We start from the raw sequence: 22,568 nt of genomic DNA on the forward strand, positions 1-22,568 counted from the left end.
GACCAAACGAACGAGCTTACCGTGGATCAAGTTCATTTTGTTTACAAACATATAAAGCTTGGCTAGTTCAAATCGTTTGCAAACCGAACCAGCCCGAATCATTTACAAATTGATTTATTTCGACTCGAGGCAATTGGGAACAAACTTGTTGGTCCAATGGTCCCAAAGAGCTTTTTGGACAACTTAAATGATACGCGTTAAATATGTAGACATCTTTGGATTTATAGGGACAAAAGATAACATTGTCGATGGAGTGGAATAGTCAGAAGGTGAGCCAAGCCACAAGTAAGCCGAATAGCCAGCCCGGTGTGAGCTGTCGGTGGCTGGCAATCCACCGTCATCTCTATTATACACACACACTTGTTTCTTAAGAAGCACTCTCTCTGTTATTACTTCTCTCACATACATACATACATATTAATATTATTATTATTCCTCAAATGCACTAAAACAACAAATCTGTACCTCCCGATTCCATTTGCCACTGGTTAGTTAGTTACTACTCTTCAGATTCATAATATTATTCGTTCAAATTCATATTCATTTCGTTGCTTCTTACACAATCTATATCTTCCTGGTTGTAATTGTTCGAATGTGATGTGAATTGAATTGAATTGGATATAGTAATCCGGTTAGTTAATTGCGAAATGAGATTTACTGATTACTGATTTAGATTAGGTTGATCTACTGTTTTGTTTGCTGATTGTAACAAATCTAGGTTAAGTTAGGTGAAAGTGTGATGAGATTTATTAGGTTTTGTGTGTTTTGCAGGAACCGATCGGGATTTATACGATCTGTAGTGTGGCGTGGAGTTGGAGTTGGAGTTGGAGTTGGAGTTGGAAGTAGATCTGAGTTTGAGTTAGTGATTGAATTAGTGGAGTCAAGCTGGCGGCGCAGGTCAGTCGGAGGTTGTCGGCCGGAAGCAATGGCAATGGCAATGGCATTACGCATCTGGTAGTTAGTTACTCCTTTTAGTTGATAGATTGTGAATTTGTCTGTTGTAGGAAGGTAAGTGCTACCTGAATTTGTCTCTGTTAATATAGTTAAGGTATAATAAATGTGTTGACGTGTGTGATTTTATGGTTATTGTGATATGTTAAGCTTTGTATGTAAGCAATATAAAATGCATCCTATTTAATGACTGGATCTGTTTCCTGATATGCATGCGGTATAGATCAGGTTGATATAGCTGCTACGAATTGTGAACAAACTGTGAATGTTCTTCCATTAGAGTAATATATACACATATATTAATAAGAATTGTCTATTATATTAAAAATAGTTCAGATTCTATAATCCAACTAGAACTTTTGTTGCACAAGCAATGCTGGAAAGTTGGCATATTACTTGAACAAATACTATTCCTTCATTCATGCATTGAAGCATGACCGCCTTTTTGAATTGTTTGTGTAATTGTTGTTTGTATTGACGGTATGTGAAAATTGCTCTTAAAAGATGATCATCTAATCACCACAGGAAAAGAACAACAGGATCTACCTCTTACTTCATAGATATTTAAGCGTGTTCTGATGTTCCTTGAAGTGTCATGCTCTCTGTAATAATTCCTTTGCTCAAGTTGAAATTTTTTTGTTTTGGATTTTAAAATGAAAAATTGTTATCCGTAAGGGTCTTACCATGCATAACAAAAGACCATGACAAGTCAATGACACTTGATGCAGTTTCTAAATAAGTGGACTTAGTCTTACATTATATGCCATTTCAAGTGTATTAGATGATGCTGGGTAGCTGGAGTGGTAAATTAAGACCATCTATATCTTAATGAAAGAAACGTTATAATATTATTTACATGATTGTCATGGTGTTACTTCGGCTTTGCCTAGGCATCTAGGCGTTATGCAGCCCTAATAATCCATCGCCTTTGGGTTGCGCCATTTTATTATAACTAGTTTCAGTTATAGTCTACCCCAACTTATTTAAAACTAAAGGCTGGTTGCCCTAATAATCCATTGCATCTGGGTTGCCCATAGATATTCGTATTTCAGTTATTGACAGTTGCACAATATCATTGCAGGAAAGAAATGGGAGTGGTGTACCTGAAAGAGAACCTCAGACCCCACAGTCCCTATTAAAAATGGGCTCTAGGTCAGTTTAGTTATGCAGACCGACAATTTAATGCTTTTGAAGTTCCATTTTTATCTAAAACTGTTTAATTTGTGTGTCTCTAGAGAGAGGAGTAGCATGGAGGATTCAGATGGGACATTAGCAAGTGTTGCTCAATGCATTGAGCAATTAAGACAAAAATCATCATCACCACAAGAAAAAGAGTTCAACTTAAAGCAGTTACTAGACCTGATCAACACACGTGAAAGTGCATTCAGCGCTGTCGGCTCACATTCCCAGGCAGTCCCAGTTCTAGTCTCTCTCTTACGTTCCGGGTCACTCGGGGTCAAGATGCTAGCGGCTACAGTTTTGGGTTCCATGTGTACAGAAAACGAGCTACGGGTCAAAGTTTTACTGGGGGGTTCTGTTCCTCCTCTTCTTGGTCTTCTAAAGTCAAATTCACCAGAAGGTCAACTCACAGCTGCAACAACCATTTATGCTGTTTCTGAAGGTGATGCTAAAGATCATGTGGGGTCCAAAATTTTTGCCACTGAAGGGGTTGTGCCCGTGTTGTGGGAGCAGCTTGAAAAGGGCCTTAAATCTGGGCATGTGGTTAATGGTTTGCTGACTGGTGCTTTAAGAAATCTTTGTAGCAACACCGAAGGTTTTTGGTCAGCAACAATTAAAGCTGGCGGTGATGATATTCTAGTCAAACTTCTCATGTCTGACCAGCCGAACACTCAAGCAAATGTTTGCTTTCTCCTGGCATGTATGATGATGGAGGATGCAACTGTATGTTCAAAGCTATCAACTTCTGAGACTACTAAACAACTTCTTAAGTTTCTGGGACCCGATTATGAACCTCCTGTTAGAGCACAAGCAGCAGGTGCTTTGAAGTCTCTTTCAGCTCAGAGCAAACAAGCGAGAAGAGATATAGCAAGTTGTAATGGCATTCCTTCTTTGATTAATGCTACAATAGCTCCTTCAAAAGAATTTATGCAAGGTGAAGATGCTCAATCTTTACAGGAGAATGCCATGTGTGCTCTTGCAAACATTTCTGGTGGGTTGTCACATGTCATCACAAGTCTTGGTCAAAGTCTTGACTCATGCACTTCACCTTCACAAGTGGCTGACACGTTAGGAGCTTTGGCGTCTGCTCTTATGATATACGACAGCAAAGCAGAAAGTACCCGGGCATCAGACCCATTTGATATTGAGCAGATGCTAATTAAACAGTTTGAGCCTCGTTTACCATTTTTAGTCCAAGAACGAACTATAGAAGCTCTTTCTAGTTTGTATGGAAATTCCATTTTTGCTAGCAAACTTGCGAATTCTGACGCAAAACATTTACTGGTTGGTTTGATCACAATGGCAGTCAATGAAGTTCAAGATGAGTTGATAAAATCACTACTTGTTTTATGCAACAAGGAGGGAAATTTATGGACTGCTCTTCAGGGCCGTGAGGGTGTTCAGATGTTAATTTCTCTTCTTGGGCTTTCATCAGAGCAGCAGCAGGAATGTGCTGTTGCGCTGCTTTGTCTTTTGTCCAATGAGAATGATGACAGTAAGTGGGCCATCACAGCTGCTGGTGGCATACCACCACTTGTTCAAATTCTTGAAACAGGGTCTGCTAAAGCACGTGAAGATTCTGCAACGATTCTTGGTAATTTATGTAATCACAGTGAAGATATAAGGAACTGTGTGGAGAGTGCTGATGCAGTTCCTGCTCTATTATGGCTTTTGAAGAATGGAAGCTCAAATGGGAAGGAAGTTGCTGCCAAGACATTGAACCATTTGATTCAAAGGTCAGATACAGCAACTATAAGTCAACTTACTGCACTGTTGACCAGTGATCTTCCCGAGTCTAAGGTTCATGTTTTGGATGCATTAAAAAGTTTGCTTTCAATTGCCCCACTTTCTGATTTACTACGTGAAGGCAGTGCTTCTAATGATGCAATTGAAACAATGATCAAGATTTTAACCTCTACAAATGAAGAGACTCGAGCTAGTTCATCAATGGCGCTTGCTGGAATCTTTAATATGAGAAAAGACTTGCGTGAAAGCAGTGTTGCTGTAAAGACTCTATCCTCTTTGAAAAAGCTTCTAAATTCTGAATCTGAGAGCATTTTGGCAGAGTGTTGTGGATGCCTTGCTGCAATTTTTATATCAATCAGGGAGAATGATGACGTGGCGGTTATTGGCAGGGACTTGTTACGTGCATTACTTACACTTGCAAAATCTCCAGCTCTGCAAGTTGCAGAACAGGCATTAAGTGCTTTAGCGACCCTTTCGTTGGATAAAGAAGTTCCAGATAAGATATCTCCTGAAGAGATTATTATGGCGGCAACTAGGGTTCTTAGTGAAGGCAAAACAACCAAAAGGAGCCATGCAGCCTCAGCGATTGCTCGGCTTCTTGATTCCAGGAAAACAGATCCTAGTTTAACTGAATATGTGAATCAAACGGGAACTGTTCTTGCATTGGTTTCTTTCATAGAATCCAGTAGTTGTGTATCTATTGCCACATCAGAAGCAATTGATGCACTCACTGTTTTGTCAAGATTAAAAGGTTCACCCGGGCACATAAAACCTGCATGGCAAGTTCTTGTTGAGAATCCTGACCGAGCGATCCCGATTGTTTCATTCATGAATGGGGCAACAGCTCTCTTACAAGATAAAGCAATAGAAATTTTGTCAAGGCTTTGCCATGATCAATGCATAGTTCTTGGAAATGCGATTACAAGATCCAACGGTTGCATTTCATCAATTGCGAAAAGAGTAATTGATTCTTCAAACCCAACTGTGAAAATTGGTGGAACTGCACTCCTTGTTTGTGCCACAAAGGCAAATATTGAAAGAGTTATGGAGGACCTTCATGAAGCACATTTGCATTCCCATGTTATTCGATCTCTTGTTTCAATACTGAGCTCTCCAAATTTATCCAATTTGGAAGACATAAGTATCCACAGATGTTCCGTAGATGAGAAACTTACTGGTACATCAGTTATAAATGGTGCAGGTATTTCTTTATGGCTACTTTCTGATTTTGCGCGTCATGATGGAAAATACAAAATTGAGATTGTGGAGGCAGGAGCTGTTGAAATTCTTGCAGGAAGAATCTCCCGTCTATTTTCATACAGTCAGGTATGCTTAAAACTTTAAATGAATTTGTTAGATCAAATAGTTTGTCATACATTAATTTAATCCACATCACTTATAATTTGTGCAGTTGGATGCTGATGAGGATACTAGCATCTGGATATGCACGCTACTATTAGCAATCCTATTTCAAGACAGGGATATTGTACGAAATAGCGCAACAACAAAAGCTATCCCAGCCCTTGCTAGTTTATTGAGGTCAGAGGGTCCCGCCAACAGATATTTTGCTGCACAAGCTATAGCTAGTCTAGTAAGCAACGGAAGTAGAGGAACTCTTCTATCTGTTGCCAACTCAGGGGCTGCAGCCGGGCTTATTTCCATGCTCGGGTGTGCTGACGTGGACACACTTGATCTGTTACAGCTGTCAGAAGAGTTTTCTTTGGTTCATTACCCAGATCAAGTTGCTCTCGAGAGATTATTCAGGGTTGATGACATCAGAGTTGGTGCCACTTCTAGAAAGTCAATCCCAGCTCTAGTTGACTTGCTGAAACCAATCCCGGACAGGCCCGGTGCACCGTTTCTTGCACTTGGACTTCTAATTCAGCTTACAGGAGATAGTCCTTCAAATAAGATTGCCATGGTTGAGTCTGGTGCTTTAGAAGCTTTGACTAAATATCTTTCACTTGGCCCGCAAGATGCCACTGAGGAAGCTGCTACTGTCCTACTTGGAATCCTATTCAGCACTGCTGAAATAAGAAAGCACGACTCAGCGTTTGCTGCGGTGAGCCAGCTTGTAGTTGTCTTGCGTATGGGTGGAAGGCGTGCGCGCTATAGTGCTGCAAAGGCCCTGGAGAATCTGTTTTCTGCTGACCACATAAAAAATGCAGAATCTTCTAGACAAGCTATTCAGCCATTGGTGGAAATTTTGAACACTGGTTTGGAGAAAGAACAACATGCTGCTATTGGTGCACTAGTTAGACTACTCAGTGGAAATCCATCAAGAGGTCTTACTGCTTCAGATGTCGAGTTGAATGCAGTCGATGTTCTTTGTAGAATCATTTCATCAGATTGTTTACTAGACTTGAAAGGCGATGCTGCTGAGTTATGTTTTGTGTTATTTGAAAACTCAAGAATTAGATGTACAGTCACTGCCAGTCGCTGTATCGAGCCGTTAATTTCACTTCTTGTTACCGAGTTTAGTCCAGCTCAGCATTCGGTTGTGCGTGCGCTGGACCGACTTCTAGATGAGGAGAATTTGGCTGAGTTAGTGGCTGCACATGGTGCAATTGTTCCTCTTGTAGGTCTTTTTGAGAGTCGAAATTACATGCTTCATGAAGCAAGTTGTGGAGCTCTAGTTAAACTGGGAAAAGATAGGCCTTCAGTAAAGACTGAAATGGTGAAAGCTGGAGTCATTGAGAGTGTACTTGATATCCTTCCGGAAGCACCTGATTTTCTATGTGCTGCTTTTGCTGAAGTTCTCAGAATATTGACAAATAATGCTGCAATAGCAAAGGGTCAATCTGCAGCGAAGGTGGTCAAACCTCTTTTCTTGCTGTTAACAAGGCCTGAGCTTGGACCAGATGGTCAGCATAGTGCTTTACGGGTTCTAATAAACATCTTGGAGCATGAGCAGGGTCGTGTTGATCATACTTTGACTCCACACCGAGCCATTGAACCGCTCATTTGGTTGCTAGATTCCCCTGTTACAGTGGTCCAACAGTCATCAGCTGAGCTTTTATCTTACCTGCTTCTAGAAGAAAACTTCCAGAAAGATTCTATAATACAACAAGTAATCGGTCCATTAATGCGGGTTGTGGGTTCTGGCATTCCAATTTTGCAGCAGCGGGCTCTAAAGGCTCTTGTTAGCATTGCTTTAACTTGGCCTAATGAAATTGCAAAAGAGGGCGGTGTAAGTGAACTGTCAAGAGTCATATTATCAGCGGATCCTGTTCTTCCAAATCCTTTATGGGAATCAGCTGCTACTGTTTTATCTAGTATATTACAGTATAGTTCTGAGTTCTATTTGGAAGTACCTATTGCGGTGTTAGTCAGATTGTTACATTCAGGCTCAGAAGGAACCGTGATCGGTGCATTAAATGCACTTTTAGTTCTCGAAAGTGATGATTCCAGCAGCGCAGTAGCGATGGCTGAAAGTGGTGCAATCGAGGCTCTTTTACAACTTCTTAGATGCCATCTGTGTGAGGGGACCGCTGCGAGACTTCTAGAAATTTTATTACATAATGTGAAAATCAGAGAAACTAAAGCTACCAAATCGGCGATTGTACCACTGTCTCAATATCTAATGGACCCACAAACTCAAGCTCAACAGGCGAGATTGTTGGCGACTCTTGCTCTTGGGGATTTGTTTCAGAATGAAGCTTTGGCTCAATCTACTGATGCTGCTGTAGCTTGTAGGGCTTTGGTGAATTTGCTTGAAGATCAACCTTCAGAAGAAATGAGGGTGGTGGCTATGTGTGCTTTGCAGAATCTTGTGATGAATAGTCGGTCTAATAAACGAGCGGTGGCAGAAGCTGGCGGTGTTCAGGTGGTGCTGGATCTGATTGCTTCAAGTGATGGTGATACTTCGGTTCAGGCTGCAGTGTTTATTAAGCATCTTTTCTCTAACAATGCCATCCAAGAGTATGCTTCAATTGAAACTGTGAGAGCTATAACTGGTAAGTTTTTATCTTACTTGGTCTGTAAATGAATGTATGAAAACTCACTTACCCGTGCTTACATAGAAGCGACAAATAGGGGTCCAACAAGTTGAGCCCGAGCTTGACCAAGCTCGAGCTCGGCTCATGAGTCGTTTTTTCAAGATCGAGCTCGGCTTGGACTCGGCTAGTTTATCATCTATTAATTAATTGATATACATTTTTAATTTTTTTATATTATTTAATTACATTTTTGTATGAAACACAATATATATTATTAATTTAGTTTACCATAATTTTTATATATAATAATTATTATATAAATATATATTTAATACATTAAAAAAGTTATATAATTAATAGGCTCGTGAGGAGCTCATGAGCCTGAATGGCTTGTTTACACCCCTAGCGGCAATACCAACTCATTTACTTTAGCTTGAAAGGAAATAGGCCAAAAGTATCCCAAAGTGTACTTTTAATGCACAAAACCTCCTAATCATTACTAAAAAAAATTTAGGTTACTTTTTAAGTAATATATGTTATAAGAAGTGTGTTGGTCAACCCACCGACCACCCGCTTTGACCCACTGTTTTGACTGATTGAAATATTACCCATTTTGACCTGTTACTTTGTCCTACACATTTTGCCACCTCTAATGCCGACATACAAATTGCCATATACATATCCAAATTTCTTTGCAGTATATCAATTTTTGATTATAATGTACTTGTTGAGTCATATTCTGATTGTAAAAATAAGGATGTATATTCAATTATTTGCCAAATAAAGAGTGTTTTGACAACTAATCAGTATTCAGATGCATTGCTCAATGCTCATCACACACTATTTTTGTATATCTGAAACCTGCAGCTGCTACTGAAAAGGATTTGTGGGCGAATGGAACAGTGAACGAAGGGTATTTGAAAGCTTTAAATGCACTTTTTGGTAATTTCCCACGTCTGAGAGCAACCGAGCCTGCAACTTTAAGCATCCCACACCTAGTAACCGCCCTTAAATCTGGCTCAGAACCAACTCAAGAAGCTGCTTTAGATGCACTGTTTCTTCTGAGGCAAGCTTGGTCAGCTTGTCCACCTGAAGTCTCTAATGCTCAATCTACTGCTGCTGCTGATGCAATACCATTGTTACAGTTTTTGATCCAATCGGGCCCTCCTAGGTTTCATGAAAAAGCTGAGTTCTTGTTGCAGTGTTTGCCCGGCACATTAACGGTGGTGATTAAACGTGGCAATGATCTGAAACAGTCAGTTGGTAACCCGAGTGTATACTGCAAAGTTACACTGGGCAATACTCCTTCAAGGCAAACCAAGGTACATTTCTTATACTTTTCTTGGGCCTGAAAGTGAACCAGGCCTATGCATTCATTCACTTAATACTAACTGTACTCACATTCTACATTTTGTTTCTGGTACTTGCATCAACATCAGTGACCAAGTTTTGTGACATTCATGTTTTGCAGATTGTATCAACGGGCCCAAATCCCGAGTGGGATGAGAGCTTCACATGGTCCTTTGAAAGTCCTCCAAAAGGCCAGAAGCTACATATCTCATGCAAGAATAAAAGCAAGATGGGGAAGGTAAGTCTATATTAAATACTTTTTATCTGTTCCATTTGTCGCTGTCTATAATATGACCATTACACCCTTGTTGTTTGGGCAGAAATCGTTTGGGAAAGTGACGATCCAGATTGACCGTGTTGTGATGATGGGTGCGGTGGCGGGTGAATATGCATTGCTGCCACAAAGCAAAAGTGGGGCCCAGAGGAATCTTGAAATTGAATTTCTGTGGTCCAACAAGTGATGTTCTCCGGGTCAAGTATATAGCCCCATTACATTTTCCGTTACTTTTTTTTTGAAATTGAAGTAAAACAAATAATAGTATATAGTGTTTTGTTTGCTGGTTTATTCTTTTGTAGAATTCGAAGTATAGCCATGAGATGTATAACCAACTTGCTTTTGTATTGTTTGGCTGTTGTAAGATACTTGTAGCTTTGAGGTATTGTTATATATTATTCATCTGTAACGATGATTGATTTGTGTCTCTTCTCTCTAAACGTCAATAATGCCCTGTTTACCTTACCTGTACCACGACCTGTCTTACAGGCACACAACAAAAAAGGAAAACACTTTAAACTTATGAAGAACATGGCTTATCTTTATCACCTCAAATGTACAACCGTTGGATTTATGTGTTAATCAAGAATTTCAGTTTGAGTATCGATCCGTTATTGTATTTAATTGTGAATTGCTCTTCACCAACAAAACAAACAAGGTAACATACTGATAATGAGAAGAATATACCCAATAAGCACTAGTGTAGGATTTGAAAGAAGCTGCTTGAGTAGATACAGATATCTGCTTCACATGAATCAGCCCGATCAACTCTTCGCAAATCACCAGTTTTCGGAGTGTAAACAAACATCTGTGTCCCTCCACCGCAGGTCAATAATATGTCCCCATCTTTGTTCCAATAACCCGAAATCTTCACATTATTATACTGTAGTGGAATATCAAAGCTACAGGTGCAACACCCATTCTTCTTGGTGCTTTAACACCCACAATTCACCGTTTAGATCTACCAACTGATCATAATTGCCTTGTCCTCCTCTTGGTTTGGGAGGAGGCTCTGTTAACCCAAATGTCTCAGTCTTCACATCAAACCACACTATTTCCCTTCCAACATAGGAAGTTGAGGGCCGATAAAAACCACTTCCAACCAATGCAAACGTCCATGACTAAATACACCTCTTCCGCATATTTCATAAGCAGGGATTTGGGGTATTTCTCTCCCCGAACAATGAACCATAGTTGTTTCGATATCACATTTACCATAAGAAAAACAAGCACCGTCTTTAAAGTGTTGGTGGAGTCATCAAAACCAATCCCTGTTGCCTCAGGTGCATAAAATTAGGTTAACGGGAAAGTCAAAAAAAAAAAAAAGGTTTTGGTGTATCCGCTAATGAGAATAGCAGATTAGAAGGAAAAATATTTTGGATCCGCTTGTGACAATGACAGATCACCATCCAACCTATAATCCGCTATTGAGAATAGCGGATTAGGTTATACCCCGTTGGTGCACCAAGTTAACCCAGTTAAGAAACCAAACAACCAAACTAACCCCACTAACCAAACTAACCTAACTTTGGATACTAACCTAGCTAACCTAACTTTGAATTCTACCCCCTTAGGTAGCGTTTGGTAGAAGGGAATGAGAGGCGGAATGGAATGTGCCATTCCAAATGAATGGAAAAAAACCATTTTTGGTTGTCATGTGGTAATGAAATAAACCATTCCATAGTGAATGAAATTCCTTCCAAATATAGGATTTTCATTCCTTAAGGAGTAGGTGTTTTTTTTCATTCCTTCAAGAAATGGAATCAACAACAACAATATGATTATTATTATTATATTATAATTATTATTACATTATCAGATTATTATATTATTGCTATTAATTTTATTATATTATCATTATTTTTTATATTATAATATAACAATTATTATATTAGAGTTATTATACCATTATCAATATTATTAAAATTATTTGACAAGTCAACGCTTCATAACACGCATGTGTGATTCAACATTTTATGATTATTTTTATTCGCTTTAGTGGTCTCGTTGAAACGCGCAGGTCTTAAAATGAGTTAATACGAATATTCATATTATTAATATTATTTATTACTATTACTACCGGAATAATAATAATAATACTAATAATAATACTAATAATAATAATAATAATAAAGAGATGGTCATTCCATTCCTATATGGTAATCAAACATGACAATGAAATGGTAATGGTTCATTTTATTATTATTGTACTCCAACCATAATTCATCTGCCAAACACAAACAAAATATTAAAGCTGCAAATGTTTCAATGCAAGGCTGCCATGTGTCAACGCAGACAAAGGTTTCAATGCAAGGCTGCCATGAATGGTGTCCTTACAAAGGTTTCTACCCCTTATTATTATTATACTGCATCCATAATTCATTTGCCAAACACAAACAAAATATTAAAGCTGCAAAGGTTTCAATGCAAGGCTGCCATGAATGGTGTCCACACAAAGGTTTCTACCCTTTATTATTATTGTACTGCATCCATAATTCATCTGCCAAACACAAACAAAATATTAAAGCTGCAAAGGTTTCAATGCAATGCTGCCATGAATGGTCTCCACATAGACAAATGTTTCAATGCAAGGCTGCCATGAATGTGTCCACACAAACAAAATATTAAAACTGCCAACTACGATTGAAGTGAAGATTGAATGACATACGCAACAAGAAAAAACAAGACCGCCTAAATGATCGTTTGTGTACTACTTGGCCCACAAGTCGTGTCGTCCTTCTATATTCATGCAAACTTTAGAGTTTAGATTTAAATTTGGACTTATATTTATCATAACGATAAATAGAAGATGATAATAATAATCTAAATTAGTTTTAATAATAATACTAATAATAATAATGCTATGATATTTTGCTAGACTCTTAGATGATTAAATAGACACACATTTGATCTATGGTAATTAGTCTAGTGTAAACATGCTTAACTAAATAACGTTTAAAGGTTGTACGGATATTACGGGTTGTCACAAGTTACTAGAGTGAAAGGGGTGCAACCCTAAGGGTACCAAATGCTATCCAAGCGCCGACCGATCCCGCACTGCCATCTCATTTTTACCCTGAACAACCCTAAAGGTTGGCGGCACAATGCTGAACTACCCTAAAGAATTTTAATTTTTATTTAAAAATAACTAATAAATTATAAATTTTAGTAAAAACCCAAAATAAATAAAAATGCATAAAATATAAATTGAATACATAATTAATTAAAGAACACTTTATTCAATAAAAAAAAAGATTAAAATACTATTCCCAATTCCATTGGACTTTTGTTATGACTTCAAACGTGCCATTATCACAAGCGTTAATTTGTCTAACCATATTTCGTCATTTCAAACACGGTGCTTTGTATGATCGCTTGATCCTCCATCTGAAACAAAGCAGTTCCAAACTTGTGGCCAAAAACTTGATGTTCATTGGTTCACAGGCAGTGGCGAAGCTTGGACTAAGATACCAGGGAGGGGCGGACTCAAAATGTATACAAAAATTCACAAACGATGGGGGGTCGGACTCAAATTTTCGGCTGAAAACGTCTAAATTTGCATTACGCATAAAAAATTTCAGGCTAAAACGGGTAAATTTATACCAGTACACGAAAAAACTGGGGGTCGGGGCCTCCCCCGGCCCTAAGTAAGCTTCGTCATTGTCCACAGGGTCCATGTCTTCAAAAACATGGAGCCAAGCCTTAACTGGCTAACACTACTTCTTCACGGCTCCATCTTCGTAACCCTCTCCTAATTATCGGTTCGGGATTTGATTGGAGATTTGGTTGCTCCATGTAAAGTGATGGCTTGGAGAGATATTGATAAATGGTTGTAGAATAGTGCGTATAAAATTAGTGAAAAGTGTTATTTATAAGTGTAAAAAGTAAAAAAGAAATCACAGGGTAAAATATATAGCCGTTTAGCACACGCCCTAAGACCATTCCTCTTCTCTTCAAAGGGGAATACCACACATGAAAACTACACTCCGGCAAAAATGGAGGGGTTGCGATGATGTTCCCCGGTTCAGTGAACTACCCTAAGCAACTCCACCTATTCCCTTAGAAGGAAATAAAATTATTTCAAACCCTCTAAAGTGGGTAACCATGGACAACCAATGTCCGGTGGGTGAGCCCATATATACTTGTCTTATATACATGTGTTTCTTCCAAACAACCGAGCTTAACTCTTAACCACGTAAAACCCGTTGGTCTTCAAAATTTCAAGAGTATAACACAATCATTTGAAGCTCTTAAGCATCCAACTTCAAGCTCCAAAAGATGGTGTAATCATTCGTTATTGACACACTTGAAAACCATCACATTTCAGACATGCACTTACTCGGTGGTGGCGGTTGTTGCATTGTTGAGAGAGAGAGAGAGAGAAATGTTACAGGTAAGTAGCGGCCTAACTGTTTTAGTGGCCTAAAGCATAATTAAATATATGGGACCTTTTTTCAACAATAAATAATTCTTTTGCTTACAATCCTAACACATTGAAATATAATGAAATTAAGTAATAAGATTTTATATGGGACGCAATTTTGGATAAAGTTAAAATACAAAGAATAACAAAAATAAGAAGAGTGAGAAGAAATCTAATCCATTAATTTTAGATTTGAACGGTGTAGATTAATTTAAGAAAATAAATTGATGAGAATGGCATAAATGTAATAACCCAATTTTGTTGACCTTCTTTTTCCACATGCAAGGCACATGCCAATTCCCTCATCATTTTAAAACGTACATAACTTTTTCATGCAACATTATTTTTTTAAAAAAATTTCACCATAATAACAAGCGTTTTTTTTATCTTTAATATGAGTATCATATTGTTATATATATATAAAAAATTAGTGGGTTTTTTATATTGTGTTATTGGTTGTTCATTATGATTTTTAATTGTGTTTTTTAATGCATTATGTTATAGATTTTGATCATTGTGTTATCAGTTGATACTCATATTAAAGATACCAATTAAAACAAAGATTGCATCATTGTGTCTTTTTGTTTGTCATTGTGTCTTTGTGCTCATCATTTGTCTTTCTACTTATCATTGTGTTTTAGTCATTGTGTATTACGTTCATGTCATTGCGTAATATGTAGTTTTCATTGTGCTTTACGTTTCAGGTCATGTGTTATATGTATTCACCATTGTGTTTTACGTTTCAGGTCATTGTGTTATATGTATTCATCATTGTGTTTTACGTTTCAGGTCATTGTGTTATATGTATCATCATTGTGTTTTACGTTTCATGTAATTGTGTAATATGCATTTGTCATTGTGTTTTATGTATTTGATAATTTGTTGTTATTTTATCATTATATTTACGTATTATTATTACACAACCGTATTATTAGCATTTAAATAAAAACAAATATGAAAGACACAATGACGAAAAAAACACAATGAAAAACAGAAAGACACAATGACTAAAACACAATGATGAAAAAACACAAAGACACAATGACGTAATTTTTTTTTTAATTTTTATATAACAAAGTCATACTCATATTAAAGATAAAAAAACGCTTGTTATTATGGTGAAATCTTTTAAAAAGAATAATGTTGCATGAAAAAGTTATTGACGTTTTAAATGATGGAGGAATTGACATGTGACTTGCATATGGAGAGAGAGAATATGTACTATTATTTTTATACCCTTTTACCTTTGGTCCATATTTGACACATGTCAATCAATTACGGCTTTTCACACTTCTCATTTTTGTTGGCATTTGTAGAATAACTCAACACCGCAATTTAACTACTCCGAATCAAAATCGACATCACTATATATTAGACATATAAAAAGAACTTTAGTATAAACCAACTAATAAATTTAGTAGGTATTGCTAAGGAAAAAAAAATGCAACAATTATCAACAAAAAAGAAATCAAGCATAATCGAACGAAAATCAAGCATAGCAACAACGGAAAGAAATGAGATGAAAATTGAGTGATAGAAAAAAAAAAGAAACTTGCGAAACCTTGACTCACGAATGCCCATTCATTATGAGTTGTGAGGGTCGATAGTTCTGAAACTTGTAGGTGATTTCTCTTTTCCTCTCCAAAATCAAACTCGGTGATGTATATCATAAAAATTAATCTGACATTCTTATAAAAAGGAACACTCAGAATGATGAACATGATAAAGTCTTTTTCCTAATAAAATCGTTTAAGCCTGGAGTTATAGATTGATGCATTCATCAATGTGAATAATGAGAAAAGAATTGGGAACCATGCAAAAACAATGTGATAATACGATTTCCTATTTTACATTAGGGATAATAAATTAAAGAATGTTAAATGTTCAGATAAAATAAATAAATGCACAACAACTTTCATGAACAACATATACAAACGAACATGAATGAACGTTCATGAAAACATGACCGAACATTCACGAACACAATTGAACAAACAGGGGCTCTGTTCATGTTCGTGTGTTTAACTAATCGAAGTAAATTTCTTTTTTCATGTTCGTTCATTTATTAAACGAACGAACATAAAAGATCTTCCCAGCGAACGGTTCACGAATTGCCTACCTAACGTTTGTTGAAAAGGAAAACCTTTTCAATTGAAACCTGCGGGTACCTCTTAAAGTGAACTAATTTTGGCGGAAATCGGAAATGGGTAAATACCAACGTCAGATGCATTACATAGAAGATGGGCAATCGATATTGTTGACGTATGCCCATTATTTGAAGATGTTTCGGGGTTGGTGGAACACACATTAATCTCATGCTATGTAAAATAGCAGTCGCGTCTCTTTATGAAATATAAAATTTGGCCCTTCAAAATAATTAAATAAAGGAAAATTGGATTTTAATAATCCAAACTATCGACTATTGGCCAATAATAATCCCAACTAACAATATAACTAGTGACAAACTCAACTTTTAGTTTTGTTACCCATAACAATCCCACTTTAACAAATAGTTAACTCCGTTAACTTTTGATGATGTGTCGAATGATGTGGCGATTAGGTGGCCATGATTTGGATTTTTTGATAATATGATGTGTGATGTGGCATTGAAATATATAATTTTATTAAATCAATTATATTTAATATACTTTTGTTTATATTTATATAATTATATTAAATAACGGTGGTCGAACCACCCTCTCCCCTGCACATCACGTTTTTCCGGCACCAAATTTCCGGCCATCTTAGTTTTCCGTCGACCATGCAATCGACTGCAAATCATCACCAAAACCTGTCATGTTTACTCGAAGTAATAAACGCAGAATCTTGCGTCCTAAATGACGCGGTTACGACCTGTCAGGCCTTCTGATTGGAATTCAAATCGTCACCTTTGCCCTCTCAAAATCGGCCACTTATGTTATCCGAGTCCACCGCCGCCGCCGCAAGCTTTCCGGCGACGCTTCGCCTGTATCAAAGTGGGCACTATTCATGGTAAGTATTATATCAATCGAATCGCCTCTTCTTTCTGATTAAAAGCCCTATGTTTTTATTTACAAACTACAACGATGAAGAACGAATTTTAAACATGAAACTGAGTCAGGTTTTAGGGCTTGGCTGAGTATCGATATATTCTTTGGTGGTGGCCTGTTGAGGGAGACGATGATAGGACACAGAGACTATTTTTATAAATAAAATATATGTAATCTTATTAATTATATTAATAATCTACATGTAATCTTATTAATTATTTAAATATTTTATGTGGGTCTCAACTAAATTGTTTCGTATTTTTTTTCTTTGTTAAATTTCATAATAACTTAAAGAATATAACTAACGGAGTTAATGATTTGTTAAACTAGGATTGCTAATGGTAACAAAACTAAAAGTTAGGATTGTCACCGGTTAGATTATTAGTTGGGATTATTATTGGCTAATAATTGATAGTTTAGATTATTAAAATCCAATTTTCCATAAATAAATAAAAGCATAATGGTATGCTGTGACCAAACACACAAAAAAAAACTTGTTCCAAAAAAATAAAAATGTACATAAAAGTCGTTGCACCTTCTCACATTTCCTCGTGAGTAGTTTTAGGGGAAAATTGAATGAACCTCAACCCCAAATCACAGACCATTAAGAGCATAGGGAGTGGTCTTATGTTTCTCCATTTTACTATATGTCGTATTAGTGTCACATCAGTTTTTTTCATTTCTTTTCAGTTTCTTTCTAGTTTTTCTCAAAAAACACAGTTTTTTTTTCCTTTCAGTTTTCCTCATTTTTATCTATTTTTAAACTACAAAAAAACTAATTATTTCAAAATCAATTAAATATCAAACAATATGTAAAAATAAATTCTCAATAAATTCAGTGGAGATGAAGGTTCAATTCCCACATAGGCATGAATATCTGGGTGAACGGACGAATCAGGATTTTAATCCATAGTTTGAACCCGACTGGGGGCGAAGGTTTACGGATTTCATCTGGTTCCCACGCATCAGGTGGTATGGTATCACGGTGGACTTTGGACATAGCCTCAAAAAGATAGGTCTATACGCAGGATCTTCTTCCGTTAAAAAAAAAAAGAAAGAAAAAACCACTGTCCAAAATGCAACAGCATTAAAAACATTGCACCGTCTGCCTAAAATTCAACACCAAAATACAATATCATTTTCAAATGAAGTGAAATATTGTACCCATAGAAATATCTCAAACAGTATGTGATGTGATTAGAGCGAAAACATACACGCAGTTAAGTCTTTGTATATATATATACTTAATTATTTTCAATGTCAGTGGTAAAATAAACTCTAAATAATTATTGATTTAACTTTTAAGTTTAGATCTTTCATAATAAATCATCTCATTATAACAATCTGGTTGAGATTTTTATGATTCAAAGCTGTTGGTTAATTAGTGTTTGAGATTTTTATGATTCAAAGCTGTTTAACATTCATGTTCGTTCCGGTTACAGCTAAATTGTGCTTGTTGATTCTCGATTGCATTGTTCATTGGTCGTTCCAATCATCATTGGCAATCTCGAAACTATTTTTACCGGAAAGTATATATGCTTCAGTTCTCTTTACTAGCACTTAAACAATGTTTGATGTAAGTTGATTCACATGTATAATTGCATATGACATATATGTTTGATGAAATGCCTAAATGAGTGCTCTAATAACATAAATTATAGACTCCGGTCATAATTGACCTCGCTCAAATCATATTTGTCTTCATTGATACATACATACATATATATATATATATATATATATATATATATATATATATATATATATATATATATATATAATATATAAAAGTCTCAGAAATCGTTATACTGGTTGACTAAATATTCAGCTAATTCATGTGGTTGATTTAACTAAATAACCTTGGTATGCAATACTTAGCAAACTTCATTTGGTTAAATTCAACTACGCAAAATTCATGTTGATTTGTGTCAGACTACCTGATTAACTAAACTAACCTTGGTATGTAATACTTAGCAAAAGTGTAGTATTAGCTTGTATAAGCACACAATTTCTCAACAGTCATTAGGAATTAATTAACATATAATATTTAAATGTGACAAGCATTATAAACTGTTAATAGTAAACAATAAGAATGCAACTAATCTGTAGCGGAAAGATCACCTGATCTTTGTGGTGAATATATGTAAGGTTTTGGAGGCATTTCCAATAGCTCTAAGCCACCTTCTAACATTTCCAACACCTTGGTGATTGCCGGACGGTTCAAGGGATTAGTTTGTATGCACCACAAACCCACAATAATCATCTTCCTTGCTAATTCGTTCTCTTCATCGCTCACAATCCCATGCTGATTCAACTTTCTTATATATCCAATCGGGAAAATATATTTCACTTGTATGATCAACATCATTTTTAACATTTCTCCTCCCTCCAACCATTTCTAGGATCATCATCCCATAACTATAAACATCTGATTTGTGGGAGACTGGACCGAAATTCCGAGAAATTAATTCAGGAGCAATATACCCAGGCGTCCCTCTCATACAAGACAATGATATCATGCTTTTTTTCTTTGGGAGTTGCTTTGCAAGCCCGAAGTAAGATATTTTAGGGCAAAATTAGTATATTATGGGGCTTAATGTCGAAATGTAAGATCCGTGCGTTACAACCCCTATGCAAGTACTCTAAACCTCTAGCAATCCAAATAGCAATCTGATGCAACTTCTTCCACCCAAGTTGACTAATACTTACAGAATCCCGACCATATACGAACTTCTCAAGGGATCCATTAGGCATATATTCATAGATCAACGCGCTTCGACGACCCTCTAAACAAAATCCCACAAGACTGACAATATTAACATGGGACGTCCTGCTGACACTGGCAACTTCATTAATGAAATCATCACCATTACCCTTTGATTCACTTAAAACCTTCACTGCCACTAAATTTCCATTGCTTAATGATCCTTTGTACACAGATCCAAAGCCACCTCGGCCTAGTTTGACTTCAAAGGAGTTTGTAATCTTCTGGATTTGTGAATAAGAGTACCTTTTTAGAGCGAGGAACTCATTATTATTTAGAAAAAATTCGGCAGTGACGTTGTACTTGGCCTCTTTTCTGGAACTAAAATTTCCATATTAATAACCCGAGTAAAATTGCCCCCAAAAGAGGGAGCATTATTACAAAGATGAGCTTTTGATGAAAGACAATTTTATGCTTATTCACCATAATTTGGCTTTTACAAAGTTTTAATCTAGTAACATTTCCACACAAACCTGGATTACCTTGTACAGATGAATTCTTGAATATAGCAAATGAGGTGGGAAATGAACTCTTCCAAAGGCATTGGGAATTGAACTAGACAATCTATTGTGTGCAAGGTTCAGACTTGCCAAATTTACTAAATCTTGAATTTCACTTGGTATCTCTTCCGTGAGTAAATTCCAAGAGAAATCAAGTGTCGTAAGGTTACTTAATTTACCAATCTCAGATGGGATTTTTCCGTCAAGCTTGTTATTACTAAGATTCAAGTAACGGATTTGTTCCCACTCACCAATGTATTTTGGTATTGACCCGTTCAATTTGTTTGTTGAAAGATCAAAATTTTGCATCTTATGAAGTATTCCGAGTTCTTGAGGTATAACACCTGAAAGTTGGTTGCCTTTCAAGGACAAAAACTGCATATCTTTCATCTTTCCAAATTCCTTCGGGATCTCACCAACCAAATTATTCGAAGAAAGATCAAGAATTTGTAGTTGAGTTGAATTTCCAAACTCAGGTGGTATATATGCAACCACTGATGTTGTTGTATCCCATCACTAAATATGTTAAATTCTTGTATTTATCACTCCAATTTTGAGACAGCAGCCCATGAAAATTGTTATGGCTGATGTCAAGGAGATATAAACTTGGATACACCCCAAAACTATTTGATATATCTCCGGAAAATTGATTAGAATCAAAATAAGCTATTGTTAAGCTAGAGCAGTTCTTTAGGCCTATAGGTATAGGACCTGTGAGTTGATTATGACTTAGTGATAAATATTGAAGCCTTCCTCCATGGCACAAATCTTCGGGTAAAGGGCCAAACAATTGATTATTGCCCACTTCTACCTCAAACAAGTTTAGACTTGACATGATTCCTTGTGGTATATGACCAGATAATTTGTTGTCATGAAGTACAAGTAGCGTAGGCTACTCAGGTTCCTTAGTGATGAAGGAATAGAACCATTGAGTTGGTTTTTGCTCAACGCTAGCAGAGTGAGAGACTTCAAATTGCTAGTGGTTGGGGAATAATACCATTGAGCGTGTTGTTAGCAACACGTAGTTCAACAAGATTGACAAGTTGTCCAAACTCATATGGAAGTTGACCAGAAAGCATGTTATCATCCAGGTTCAAGTAAGCCAAGTTTCTTAAGTTGCTCAATGTTGGAGGTAGTTCTCCTTCAAGAGAATTATTGTTCAAAGCATGAAGAAACACTAACCGGACCCCGGGCAGATTACTGGTAACCTGGGGGTTGGATAGCTGTTTCCCACGAGGGGTTAGCCCCTTGGAAGATGGTTCTTCTGATAACCTGCAAAACAGACACCGTGAGCTCGTCACTGAGAAGGGGGGGGGGGGGGTTTCTCCTTGTGACCACCCTCCGGCGTGAGAATCAGACTAGATTGCTCTTTAAATATAAAAGTATATCAAGAGATTGCTAGAGCAGATATCAGGTATATTATGATGATAATATGATAATGTAATGTGTTTCGATGATCATACCATTTGGGGTATTTATAGCCGAAGGTAGGTTTCCAAGGAGGTATGGCCGGCTGCAACAGTGTTCCTGTTCATCAACAGTAGCCTACGCACGTGCCCTGCTGGTAGTTGGTGGGTAGGCAGCGGCTGATAGTGACCAGGCCTGCTGTATACTATTCCCTTTCCACCAACTGCCGGCTACGCACGTGGTATGACAGTAGTTGGTGAGTAGGCAGCGGCTAATAGTGATACAGTACAGGAGCATGCTGCTCGCCATACTGTATCAGTGAGCTGTCGTATCCCTGATCAGATCTTTCGCCCATACCTCGTCAGGTACAGTAAAAGGTCCTTCAGTATACAGACTGGCTTATTTGGGCGGGAGTATTCCCCCTCCCGCCTCTGTGCGGGATTGCTCCCGGCTTTGCTCATTCCTTCAGGTGACACTGAATGATCGAGAGCTAAGTACCTAGTGCGTGTAGCCATGCTGCGCGGGTGGCCTTCCCTCATGGCTTGTATCCGAGGCTGCGGGAACAGGCGGAGTCCTTCACCATGGGAGGCATTTCCTGCGGGAACAGCTTGCGTACTGCGCGTAAGGACGTCACGTCTCTGAGCATGGTTGGTCCTAGCGGATCCAGTTGGTCTCTGCGCAGACGTCCCTGTTTAAGGTGAGTCTTGCGGGACCAACTGGGCTCTGCTGGGACCTACCTCTTCAAGTCCCCCCAGTCCAATGTTCTTCTCATGCGTGTTTAATAAAGTGAGGTGAACTTTTGGACTTGAGCAAAGGGTTTTGAAAAGGTTTTTGTAAGGTTTTCCATGGGGATTCTTTCCGCGGAAGTCCTTGTCACTTGCAGGAATGCCCGAGTTTCCTGCTTGGTCTTTGGGTATGATGCGGGTAGGTCTGTAGCCTCCTCGCAAGTCAGGAGCCTTGAGTCCCAGTTGTATGTATTTTCCATGAGGTTTTGGTAGTTTTGAACA

At 37.4% G+C, this 22,568-nt stretch overlaps 1 protein-coding gene and 1 pseudogene across 1 annotated transcript; one reads left to right on the forward strand and one right to left on the reverse strand.

Moving 5' to 3' along the window:
• The first annotated feature begins 430 nt into the window (after positions 1–430).
• On the forward strand, positions 431–9,863 carry LOC143567803 (protein CELLULOSE SYNTHASE INTERACTIVE 1-like). The gene is made up of 8 exons (XM_077054117.1): positions 431–487; positions 772–954; positions 2,033–2,103; positions 2,187–5,202; positions 5,288–7,832; positions 8,682–9,136; positions 9,286–9,402; positions 9,485–9,863. The coding sequence occupies exons 3-8, from the start codon at positions 2,093–2,095 to the stop codon at positions 9,623–9,625; spliced, it is 6,285 nt and encodes a 2,094-aa protein (XP_076910232.1). The 5' UTR covers positions 431–487; positions 772–954; positions 2,033–2,092; the 3' UTR covers positions 9,626–9,863.
• A 9,093-nt stretch (positions 9,864–18,956) lies between these two features.
• LOC143567809 (LEAF RUST 10 DISEASE-RESISTANCE LOCUS RECEPTOR-LIKE PROTEIN KINASE-like 2.5 pseudogene) lies at positions 18,957–21,233 on the reverse strand (annotated as a pseudogene).
• Positions 21,234–22,568: the final 1,335 nt, after the last annotated feature.

This window comes from Bidens hawaiensis, unplaced genomic scaffold (genome assembly GCF_021521415.1).
Source record: "Bidens hawaiensis isolate Kalapana, Puna unplaced genomic scaffold, B.hawaiensis_p1.1 tig00023639_1, whole genome shotgun sequence".
Lineage (NCBI taxonomy): Eukaryota > Viridiplantae > Streptophyta > Magnoliopsida > Asterales > Asteraceae > Bidens > Bidens hawaiensis.